At 42.0% G+C, this 12,128-nt stretch overlaps 1 protein-coding gene across 2 annotated transcripts in view; it reads left to right on the top strand.

The window, feature by feature from the left end:
• Positions 1-12,128, top strand: part of pde4ba (phosphodiesterase 4B, cAMP-specific a) — a 138,193-nt gene that overhangs the window by 17,010 nt on the left and 109,055 nt on the right. The window contains exon 1 of one of the 2 annotated variants that reach the window (XM_086116163.1): positions 5,005-5,931. The exons of the other annotated variant lie outside the window; for it this stretch is intronic. Within the exon in view, the coding sequence (XP_085972289.1) occupies positions 5,708-5,931 (224 nt within the window). The 5' untranslated portion in view covers positions 5,005-5,707. Of the gene's footprint in view, positions 1-5,004; positions 5,932-12,128 lie in introns of those variants that run through there. 2 annotated transcript variants of the gene reach the window in all.

Genomic DNA, 12,128 nt, shown 5'->3' with positions numbered 1-12,128 from the left:
GCAGATTGCAAGGATGTGACCAAGTATTGTGCCTCATGTCCATCTTATAGATAATAAGATAATCAGCAGGAGCGGGTGAATGAAAATTTGAATCACAGCTGACAAAATATGCCTGTACAGCTTGAGAAGATGCACTCGAAACATAAGTTGAAAGGAAACCTCACTTGTGTGTATACATACAGTACCTATAGTATATACGATATTTGGCATAGAGAGGTAACTCAACATGCAATCGTGAGATTAATACATGTCCCGTGTAGAAGAGGGTGTTTGAAAATCACAATAGCACCGCGCAACTTTTTGTAAAAAATGTAAATGTGCCAATGAACCACCTGTTGATCATAACCATCATGGACCAATCAGGTCAACACGTAGGGAAGTAAATGTCATAATACTCTTCAGTGTTTGACAAACAACCGTTGTGAAAGCATTGTTGAAGAAAATGAGAAGAGGGCATTGAAAAGTGTTCTTTGAGCAAAGCAATGTTGTCCTATTCTGACAAAAATTCTGCTATGGCGATTTCATTTTTGGAGGACATTGACTGCCCCCATCTCAAGGATAATGACAATTTTTCTTGAGCGGAATCCAATTAACTTTACATACATTGTTAAAATTGTGCTTTTATTCCAGTTGCAGTGTCAGTTTCTTCCACAAGAGAGCAGTGAAAACATAGGACTCAGTTTGTATCACCATCACCATCATCTTAAAAAATAAAAAATAAAAAATACTCAATGCCTATCTACATTCTAAAAGGGTTTGGAGTGAGGAAGATGTAATAATAATAAGTCAAGGAAAAGAAGTTTTTTTTTTTTCCTGCTCGTCTCATTCTACAGTGCAATTCATTGACTCAGGTCCTTTGAGGATCTGCTGACGCCTTCACATCTGTCATCGCTTCTTTTTGTCAAATGCAGCTCAGTCAATTTGTAGTGGCAGGCAAGGTGTATATCCGAGGTGGGCAATTCCAATCCTGAAGGGCCGCTATCCTGCATGTTTTCCATCTCTCCCTGCTGCAACACACCTGATTCAAATGCAGGATAGCAGCCCTCCAGGACTAGAATTGCCCACCCCTGGTGTACGTATATCAATCTCTGGCAGACATTTTGGCCGTTTACCCTTGTGATCATCTTCTATTTTCAGAGATACTGAGATACAGCATGTCTCCTTCAGTTTCCTCTAGTGTTAAATGTCTAGGTCAGCAAGACCTTCGTCAACACTGTGAGACTCCCAAGTGAAACTGTAGTTGTGTGTGTATGTGTGTGTGTGTGTGTGTAGCAGACAAGTCAGCTGTGTTCTCCCCCACAACAGCGCATAATGGCGCAAATACCCCCTTCTATCTGCTCTTGTCTAGGAAAAAAAAAAGACGAAAACACCCATGCGCTGAACTCACCCTGAGCACAAAAATAGAACTCTACATGTTATTGTAAGGGCGGCCCAGTAGTCCAGTGGTTAGCGCGTCGACCTCACAGTGCGGATGCAGCGGGTTCAGAACGAGCTCCGGCCTCCCTGTGTGGAGTTTGCATGTTCTCCCTGGGCCTGCGTGGGTTTTCTCCTGGTACTGGCAAGCTGATTGAACACTGTAAATTGCCCCTCTGTGTGAGTGTGAGCGTGGATGGTTGTACGTCTGTCTGTGCCCTGCGATTGGCTGGCAACCAGTTCAAGGTGTCCCCCGCCTACTGCCCGAAGACGACTGGGATAGGCTCCAGCACCCCCCTCGACCCTTGTGAGGATAAGCGGATCGGAAAATGGATGGATGCATCTTAAACACAATGCACAGTTTATCAAAAACACATGAAATTGAACCAAAAAGTACCTTTACACAATGTTCAAATAACACAAATATATCAAATATACTTGTACCTTGATGCACGTTTGACAATAAACAGCTCAAAACGTGTTTTAATCAAAATTTTTTCCTCATAGCTATGGTAAACTATTATGAAGATGTGTGCTCAATTTTTTCCTTTCATTCTTCTTTCCTGAATGTCCTCTGTTGTCTGAGCATTTTTACCCTCCCTCTCTTCACTCTCTTACTCCACAAACCTTTGTGTATCAATCAATTAATGTCTTCTAATCTGGGCCACGATGCACTGTTGTTTGCCCTCACAAGCGAGGGCTGTGAAATGAAAGAGGGAGTTAAAAAGAGAGGAGCTTATGTAACAACGCTACATTAAGGTCTCTCATCTCAGGACATTAGCCCAACACAGAGACATCCCACCCCCATCACCTAAACCTGACTCACTGTTGGACATGCAAGATCCACTTCCCCCCTGGCACTGAACCCCCCCCCCCCCCCCCCCCCCCCTTACATATCCTTCTTGTTGCAAAGGTCTTATTGTGAGATGCTATTTAAATTGGAGTTATTTTGTGGTATGATCCAAGTGTCTTTGCGGTTACTTTATCCTGCTCAGAATATTATTATCTTTTTATGGTCTTGGACCTATCTTTATATGTATACATTACGGTAGTTGACATGTTGACCTTCTTTGTGACCCGATGGCATTTATTTGCCATAAAAAAAGCACACTTCAAGACCTATTTTTGTAGTCTCGATTTTAACTGAACGTTTGTGTGTGTGTGAGAGAGAGAAATGAGAGAGCGAGAGCGCAAGAGAGAGCGAGAGCGCAAGAGAGAAATGTTCATGCAACAGTGTTGATGAATACATTGTTTTCATGTGTTCCTTAAAGCGGTGTCAATCTTTTTCGAGCCAAGGCACATTTCTTTCATTGAAAAAATCTCGTGGCACACCACAACCCTGAAAACGTGGAAAAAAGCCCATTTTAACAGTTTATATTTTTACAGTTATATTTTTACTGTACACATTCTTTTAACATTGAAAATTGACCCAATACACATTGAATAGGAATCAAATCAACATCAATCCAATATTTGGCACATTCGTTTTAATGGCAAGTAAAATATAGTCAATTAGAACTTTGACTTGCTCAGGGTCCGATTTTTTTCTGTGTGACAGCCGGTTCTTCTTCTCCCGGTCGTTTGCGCTCTCCCGCAATATTGTTCCAATCTCTTTTCCCATCTTGAGTCTTTGTATAATTCCAACATCATTCAAATGACTTTTCTGCTGAATGTGTCGCTTGAGGTAGTCCAGCTTCCATTTTGTCAGTATTTTTCCATCGGAAAATTTGCTTACACCTTAAGCTTTGCTGCATGTTTTGCAGAACAGATCTTTGTCACTCGAAAAAGAAAAAATCTTACCCAGTTTCACTGCTTGTTCTTCTATTTGCACATACGCCGACAGCCATTCCAACTTAAAAGAACCGCATATCATTCTTGTTTTAGTTTGGGGAGTCGACATATCACGTTCACTGCCTGGTCATTTCGCCATGATAAAGGATTAGCATTAGCGTCACTTATCGCCACCACACTGTTATTTTTATGGAGCACAGAACTGTCAATGCTGTGATTGGCTGCATAGCGTCACTGCATCGTATCGTGTGATTGACTAGACACCTGTCACTCACTGAATTACACCGCAAATTGATACAGAAAAAAAAGTTATATATCTATATCTAATTCATTTGCAGTGCGTTCACTGCGCTGGATATGTTTTCTTGTGCACTTGAGTGTGTGCGACCAGTGCGCAGTTGCGCACCTTAGAGGGAACATTGGTGCCGTTGCATCTCCAGTAAACGTCAATCAAAATGAAAGATACCTTTCATTGTATTGCCTTGCATCAGAAACTTTGCTTGTCTCAAAGCATAAGGCAATTTCCCAGCTGCTGCTGCTGCTCCCTACCGGTACGGAAGAGTACCGTATTTTTCGGATTATAAATCCGTTTTTTTCATAGTTTGGCCGGGGGTGCGATTTATACTCTGGTGCGATTTAAGTGTGAAATTATTCACACATTATTATATAATTTCACATGTTATTTTCACATTAAACCGCAAGAGAGCGCTCTAGGCCTGTGTTGATAAGTCGACAATGAATCAGAATCACCTTTATTGTCATTGTATAGCATACAATGAAATTTGGGTGACACTCCTTTGTGCATTTTGAAAAAAATAAAATAGAATAAAATAAATACAAAATTCAACAACACACAACAACAGCAGCAGTAGTGGTGTATGAGTGACGTAAGCGATGTAGAATACGAAGCGCCACATCTTCTACCTCCAGAGTTGGCAGACTTGTTTCAAACAGACACCGAGGATGAAGATTTCATTGGATTTAGTGATTTGGAGAGACACTGATGGTTTGGTAAACTTGTTAGCATGTTCTTTATGCAATAGTTATCTGTCTTAAAATGTTACGTGAACATACCAGGCACGTTCGTTGTTTATGCGTCATGTAACATTAGCTTGTAACATACTTATTCAGCCTGTTGTTCTCTATTTTTATTTTTATTTGCCTTTCAAGATGACATGTCTGTTCTTGGGATTGGATTGTATCACATAAATTTCCCCCCAAAATGCGACTTATACTTCAGTGCGACTTGTGTATGTTTTTTTCTTCTTCTTTATTTTATGGCTGGTGCGACTTATACAAAGGAGCGACTTATAGTCCGGAAAATACGGTACTACATGATTACTCTTCCAGGCGATCGACCGCACAGGCATACATGTTGGATAATTTCCCGCGGCACAGCTGACAATATCTTGCGGCACACTCGTGTGCCGCGGCACCGGGTTTGAAAAACACTACCTTAAAGGACTTTTATGTATGTTTCTCTAAATCAGCTAACCTACTGAGCATTATGAGTGTTTCAGTTCCAGATACCCATTAAGCTGTTTGCCTTAATCGCTTGTGCAAATATTTTTTTTTCTTGGCCTCCTCTTGCTGCTTCCCTGCCTCGCGAAAGGTCACAACATCATCAGAATTACCGCAAATCCCCTCTATAGGAAAAAAAATAATAAATAAGTCAGACAACCTGTTACCGAGCATGCCAGCTTGTCGTCACTCCTGCAGCCAGCCAATCGTTTCAGGCCGGGGCGTGGCTTTTGCCCACTGCATGCCTGCTCGCAGCTCCTCAGTTGTGTGTATCCTGACTGAAAGAGCAAGTGAAGCGTTTCCCTGCGTGTTGTGCTGCGCTCGCCTCTCTGCTTGGGAAAGTGACGTGCAATCTGACTCGGGGCTCTGCATAGTTGGAGTCGCTGTGCGCCACACCGAGAGTGCCTTCGGGGAGGTCTGCACTGTTTTCCCCACCGAGGAGCTCAGTCATGCGGGAGTTGATGAAGAGAGCAGAGCAAGACAGGAGGAGGCAATTTTAAACCCCTCTGAATCTTTCATAAGGGAGCTCTCCAGCATCAAACTGCATGGATGGACTGCAAGAAAGAGTTGGTCCTGGGATGCGCTTTTAGCAGGAGCAAAGAGTGACACAGAAACACAGCCAGAACCAACTTATGACTCATCTCGACCAGGAGTGCAAGAAGCCCCGAATTCTTCTTTTCTCCAAGGAGCTGGATGTAATCCCGCTGTGTGTAAACACCTCTTGAGATCCTTAGATGAAAGGGCGACCAGCAGAAAAGCACAGTGCAGCAGAGAATGGGAGTGGACATGACTGCTGTCTGGCTCATCCCTAAACCTTCTTAAAAACAGCGCAGAGGCAAAGAAACTCCAAACAACGCAGAAGGTGTTGGCCATTTCTGGTTTACGACTTACCTCACTGTATCAAATCAAGAGGGAGACTTTCGATGAGCAGCTGACTTTGAACGGAAATTGGCTGAATTTGAAAGTCATCCAGCCCACAGGGATGTCCTCAAACGAGCTGAGTGTTGAGATGGACTCCTGCATTCGGACATTCAAGGAGCACATGCATCTGGAACTGGAACCCCCCAAGGCCCCTGGTGTGGTGGGAGGGAAAAGGGGTGCCACATCCCCTAAACTTTCCCCACGGAGCTCCCCGCGGCTCTTCCGCAAGCTGGTGGTCAACAAGAGCATCAGACAGAGGCGGCGCTTTACTGTAGCTCACACCTGGTAAGGCTGATGGGAGCTTGGGAGGGAGATGCACGGGAACGGAGAAACGAGGTTGGGACGGAGCGAATGCCGTATTGGGAGTAGTGGACAAAATGTGCTGTGTGGGAAGGATGGGACGTGAATATAGTGAAGAATGATAGAGAGGAAGACAAAATGACAGGGGAATAGGGTATAATTGAGAAAGATAGCCCGCAGAGATTGTATGGAGAAACAAAGATAAGAGGGCCGAAAAACAAACAAAAGGGATGAACCATGGAGTCACAGCGGGAGAGAAATGGAGCAAATGTAACTCCACTGACTGAAGAAGTCAAGAAAAATGCACTAAAGAATGCTTCATAAAACAGCTACATTCAATTTCCAATACATTTCTTGTCAAAAGGTAGGCCAAACTATTAAAAAAAATGACAAATGACAGTTGATTTGCCAATGGGCTAAGAAATTATGGAATCGAATAAAAATCACATAGAGGCTTCCCTATCCCCTATTTGGATCTTCATTTGCTCTTTACCACGGTACATTTTTTCCTCATGTGCAGGAATCACTTTTGGGTGATTGCATTTTTTTTTTTTTTTGTCATCTGCATTTTAGGTCACCAGATATCGATGGCAAACCCACATCATACCTTTGAAACTATCCCCTTATAACATTGATGATGTGCAGAAGCCATAATTTGTCTCAGCATCGACTCCTTCCATCCCCACATCTTCACTTTATGAATGAATCGCTTTGCGGTTTTCTATTTTGGGCATTTTCACCCCACCCCCCCCATGCTCTCCCCCCATGTTTTTTTTCTGCAGTTAGCTGCCACCAGTGAATGTGAAGGGAGTAGTTTGCTGTGTTATGCAATGTATGGATTAGTGGCATAGGATGGTGTGTGTGTGTGAGAGAGAGAGAGAGAGCGATTCAAGGTGACTCTTGACTCTTCGTATAAAAACAACTTCACATCCCCTTTGTGTTCTTAACATCGTTGTACGGTTTCAATGGGGTTTATAAAGGTGAAGACCATCCACCAAAGCTGAATTCAGGATATGATGAAGTGGACTTGTCACTGTGAGGGGAGGGAGGTGGTGTGTTTCTGTGTATGTCGAAAGGAAATGAGTTAAGATATGAATCTGTTCGTGCTTGTACCTCCAGGCTGTACTGTTTGTATGATGGAAACATGATAACATCCTGTGTGTGTATGTGTGTGTGTGTGTTTCTTTGCGGTAATAGCATACTATAATTGAGTAGTGCAAGCCTAATAGGTGTATCCAGATGCATGTACATGTGTGAGCGCAAATGTGAATATTGGTGTAACACTGTTAGGTCTTTGATATCTTCTTGTTTCTGTGTGGCTCTCCTCTTCGTTTACCAGCTCCCGGGGACTCGTATCGCTTTATCTCTTCTTGTATAGCCTATTTCTGAGCAAAGCAGGATCTGCGGGGGGTTGGGTCGGTACAATAGCGACAGAGATATGAGAGAAAAATAGTTTAAATCATTGTCACCGTTGTCCTCCATATTTGTTCGTAAGTCCACCGTACCTGAGCTTACCTCTGTGATGGAACAACATCCACAACACCTTGATTGGTCCCGTTCAACCAGTTTAGTTAACCGTCATTCTTAAGATAAATTCCCCTCAGGGCATCTTTCTGTAACTGAAAAGAACGGCAGAAAAATAAAAAGTACTGACAACAATTGAATAGACAATATTTACAATTCCAGATGATAAACAGGAATATGTACTCGCATGCACATTGCACCCTTGAGGAAATTCTGAATTATTAAAGATACCAACATCCAATCCTCGTCTTAAAAAAAGTGCCTTAAAATATAATTCTTCCGCCGATGACAACTCATTGTCAGTATTTTTGAATCTATTAGTGCTCGTTACTTGTTCTTGTTACGATTCGGACAAGCCGAATTAAGTTTTGGACCCCAAAGTGTAGACGTCAACAAGGTCTCCGTTGCAAAAATATGTTTTTAATACAAAAATTGCCACGACTAAGAGATAACATAAAGCGCTGGTCAAAACAAGGACCAGAGGGCACAAAAAACGAACAACAAAAAGCGCTTGCATAAAAGGCAAGGGGGGAAAATAAGGACCGCGAAGACAAACAAAAAACAATGTATCAAACTACAAGCGAAAGCCAAATCACAAAATAAAATCCAATACTTACAAAACCATTGGTACCGAGAGTTCGAAAGCGAAACACGACGAGATCTAAAGCCAGAAATAGTCTATGGGCATGGAAATAGCAAGGCATAAACAATACTCCCACAACCAGAAGACAGATTGTGGGTGCTTAAATACACAGTTCCATAATTGACAGATTGGTAGCAGGTGTGCAGCCAGCAAGTTCACTCAGTCTGCCACCTGCTGGCCAGACCCAGAACAGGAACATGACAGTTCTCACAATATTCCAACAGGGAGCACGAAACAGTAGCTCAGATTTATTATTTAACTTGCACATTCTGGACTGGACGATTCTGTGAGTATAGTCACATCTTTTTGTACCACACATCGTGTGATGTGACTGTATAGGTTTTGACTCAGGTCCTCCACATTTTTATTTATTTATTTTTTTAATCAGCGCTTTCTGATCTTCCCAAACTATTTTATTAAGTCAAAGGTCAAGGTCATCAGTGGTGTCACACATTTTTAGCTTCAGTCATATCAATATTGTGGCTGCCCTCAGAGATACAGTTACAGTAGAAGTGTTAAGCCAGGGATCGGCAACCCAAAATATTGAAAGAGCCATATTGGACCAAAAAAAAAACAAAAAACAAATATGTCTGGAGCCGCAAAAAATTAAAAGCCTTATCATGAACTCAACACATGCTGTATGTGTCTATATTAGTGATATTAGCCAACTATCAACATGACTAAGTTGGCTACAAATACATGATTCAATTTTTTTTCCCCTACAGTTCATCCTGTAGAGCAGGGATGCCCAAATATTTTTGATGGAAGATCTACTTTTCGATCAACCAACCTCCCGCGAACGACCTGTTACCGCACACGTGTGCATACGCACACACTTCCATACACATGCCGTAATGAGCGACAGCCATAATGGCCGCTAAGATGAACGAGGCACGGGATACACTTTCGCAGCGTTCTCACTATCGTAGCTCACGTGTCCCATTGAAAAATGCTTTTCTCGGCCATCCAGATTCCCATTCTTGCAAGTATCCTTGATGAATTGTACAAGAAAGTCAGTTTTTTTTTAAAATTTATTTTCACAACAACCCCCGACTGACATCCCGCCCTGCAAATAGAAATGTGTGTCGCAGGCCAGGATGCAAATCCTTGTTGACGAAATCTTGAAATTTAATATTTATTCGACACAGTTTTACAGCATTGGAAAACGTTAATGTTTGTGTCATGTTTGTCCTCTTATCGAAACCATATTGAAACAAAAAAAAATGTATTTCCCTCCCCCATCTTTTTCCATTTTCAAACATTTTTGAAAAAGCTCCAGGGAGCCACTGGAGGGCGCGAAAGAGCCGCGGTTTGCCGACCCCGTGTTAAGCAGATGTAAATGATCTAAGAACTGCAAGGAATTTGTGTCAAAATTAGTGTGTTGTTCAGAAATACGATAATCTGTCAAAGATGAGAAACACCACATGACGCTGAGACTCGGCTTGCGCTACACAAACTGAAAATTGGATGACAAGCGCGGTCTTCATCAAATCAAAATGTGTAAGAGAGCACTGTGATATATCGGCTGTGAAAATTGGACTATGTGCATATGCTTCTCTTTTGTCGTATGTTTATAATAGTATCACATTGTTGTTGTTGTTTTATTTTTTTAATCATGCGTCATGTAAAGTGACCTTTACTCTTCATAACATACAGTTCATAATTGTTATTTTAGAATTTATTTATTTATTGCAAATGACATTTTGTCATGAGAATTAAATTCTAAAATAAAATGCTAAACTATTGTCAATTGAAACAATGTGGGGGTTTCTTAGATGAGCAATAAATAATGTTTTTCAAAAGTATACCAACACCTCACACTTGCTTTCAAATTTGCACTTTTTAGCAAATTGTTTTATTTGTAGAGCATGTTGCATTATAACCCCTATCCCGCATTGGTCACGCAGGTGCACTGGCGCCTCAAAATTCCAGTTATGAATACAGTCAAACCTTGGTTTTCGTCCATAATCCGTTCCAGAAGGCTGTTCGAAAACCGAATTGTTCGAACCCATGCTCTTTAAAAAAAAAAAAAGTTTATTGAACACGTCTGCTCACAATGGAAAGCGACACGAGGAAGCGTCACTTCCTCGTCTACCCGAGGAAGCGTCACTTCCTCGTCTACCCGAGGAAGCGTCACTTCCTCGTCTACCCGAGGAAGCGTCACTTCCTCGTCTACCCGAGGAAGCGTCATTTCCTCGTGTAAGGAAGGCGAGAGGAGTCAAGCGGTGCATTCAAGTGCGCTCAGTTTGTTCGAGAACCGATATTTGTTCGTCATCCGAGGCATAAAAAACTCGAAATTTTTGGTCGAAAACCGAATTGGTCGAGAACCGAGACGTTCGAAAACCGAGGTTTGACTGTATATTAAAATTCTTTCGCCCACCTACTAAATCATTGTTAGACTAAGTAACTGTTCTTGAGGATGTTTTTAAGATTTTTTTGGAATGCTCTTAAAACTCCGTCCATCCATCCATCCATCCATTTTCTGACCCGCTTTATCCTCACAAGAGTCGCGGGGGGTGCTGGAGCCTATCCCAGCTGTATTCGGGCAGTAGGCGGGGGACACCCTGAACTGGTTCCCAGCCAACTCTTGAAACTCCTGTACCCATATGACAGATGACCAGAAAGTGTCAACATCAAGTGAACAATACATTGAAACAATATCTTGGAACTTCAGGCCCACAAAAAACAGTCTCCTTCCCCTTGTTTTATTTTTATACATTTTTAAGTGGTCAAGTTTCATTATTTTAAGCCTTTGTACGATCCGTTCAAAATTGTATCTTTGCTATTGCTCGTGCTAGCATTATTTGTCCATGGTCAACTCCTGACCCACTGGCACTCAGACAAAGAGTGTTCTGTTTGAGCTAGTCAGCTGTTGCCCTGTCTCCTTCTCTGTTTGTCTCAGTCATTTTTACGCTCTCTTTGTCTGTCTGTCTTTCTGTCTGTCGTCTTGAGTGTTTTTTGCTCTCTGTGCAAGGCTTTCTTTGTGCAACTTCCTTCCACCGTCTTCGTTTCGTGTATTTTCTCATGTCTTTGCATCTGCTGGAAGGCTTTCTTTTTGCTCTCTCCTTTTGCTTTTGTAATCCAAAGGACAACATGACGTAAATGTTTGATGGGCGGCTGGCTGAGGCGTGTAATTGCTGTGTTCACCACTCACACAAAAACTATGTCAAGGCAAAAGAAAGAAACTAAAGGAAAATGAGAAATTACCATGCTAATATAGAAACGACTATGCTAATATACAGGTGAGGGGAGTAACGAAATACATGTACTGGAGTTACGTATTCAGGACATCTGTATCCTGTTGCAGTTAAAGGAAAAAAAACATAACACATGATGCGATTGCAGGTACATTGACTAAAATGTGGATTATTTTACATGGTTATATTTTTAATGCTGTAAGCAAGACGGTGCAGTTGAGTCCTCGCTCGCTCTCAAAATTGTTGGCCAAACAAGCTTTCCTAGAGTTAATTGGATATCTGGTCACAATACACTCAACTCAACTGTATTTATAGAGCACTTTAAAACAACCACCACTGTATACAAAGTGCTGTACATGGAGCAAAAATGATTTATACCACAAACATTAAAACAATAAATTTGTAACAAAGACAGTAGAAAGCACAAAAAAACAGTACAGTTAAAAATCAAGTCTCATGCTGAGTCAAAAGCCAAAGAATAAAATGAGTTTTAAGACAAGTTTTAAAGATGGGCAGCTCAATGCACCACCGTTGGTGGTCCCATGTACTGTATAGGTTTTTGTTGCCCAGCAATTAAATGAGACAGCTCACTGGCTGGATTCATCAACGACGGTCAGTATATCCTCAGGAGGGTCGCGAGCGTGCTGGAGCCTATCCCAGCTGTCTTCGGGCACTGGGTGAGGTACACTCTGAAGAGGTTGCCAGCCAATCGCAGGGCAGACATAGACAAACAATCATTAGAGTGTTCCATTAACCTGCCGTGCATGTTTTTTGTTTTTGTTGGTGTTTTATGGGGGCCTGGAACGGATCTGTGGCAT

The sequence above is a fragment of the Hippocampus guttulatus genome, chromosome 7 (assembly GCF_054856545.1).
Source record: "Hippocampus guttulatus isolate MCC_2025c chromosome 7, RoL_Hgut_1.0, whole genome shotgun sequence".
NCBI lineage: Eukaryota > Metazoa > Chordata > Actinopteri > Syngnathiformes > Syngnathidae > Hippocampus > Hippocampus guttulatus.
Note: the sequence above shows the minus strand (reverse complement) of the source record. Positions and strands in the feature narration are given on the sequence as shown.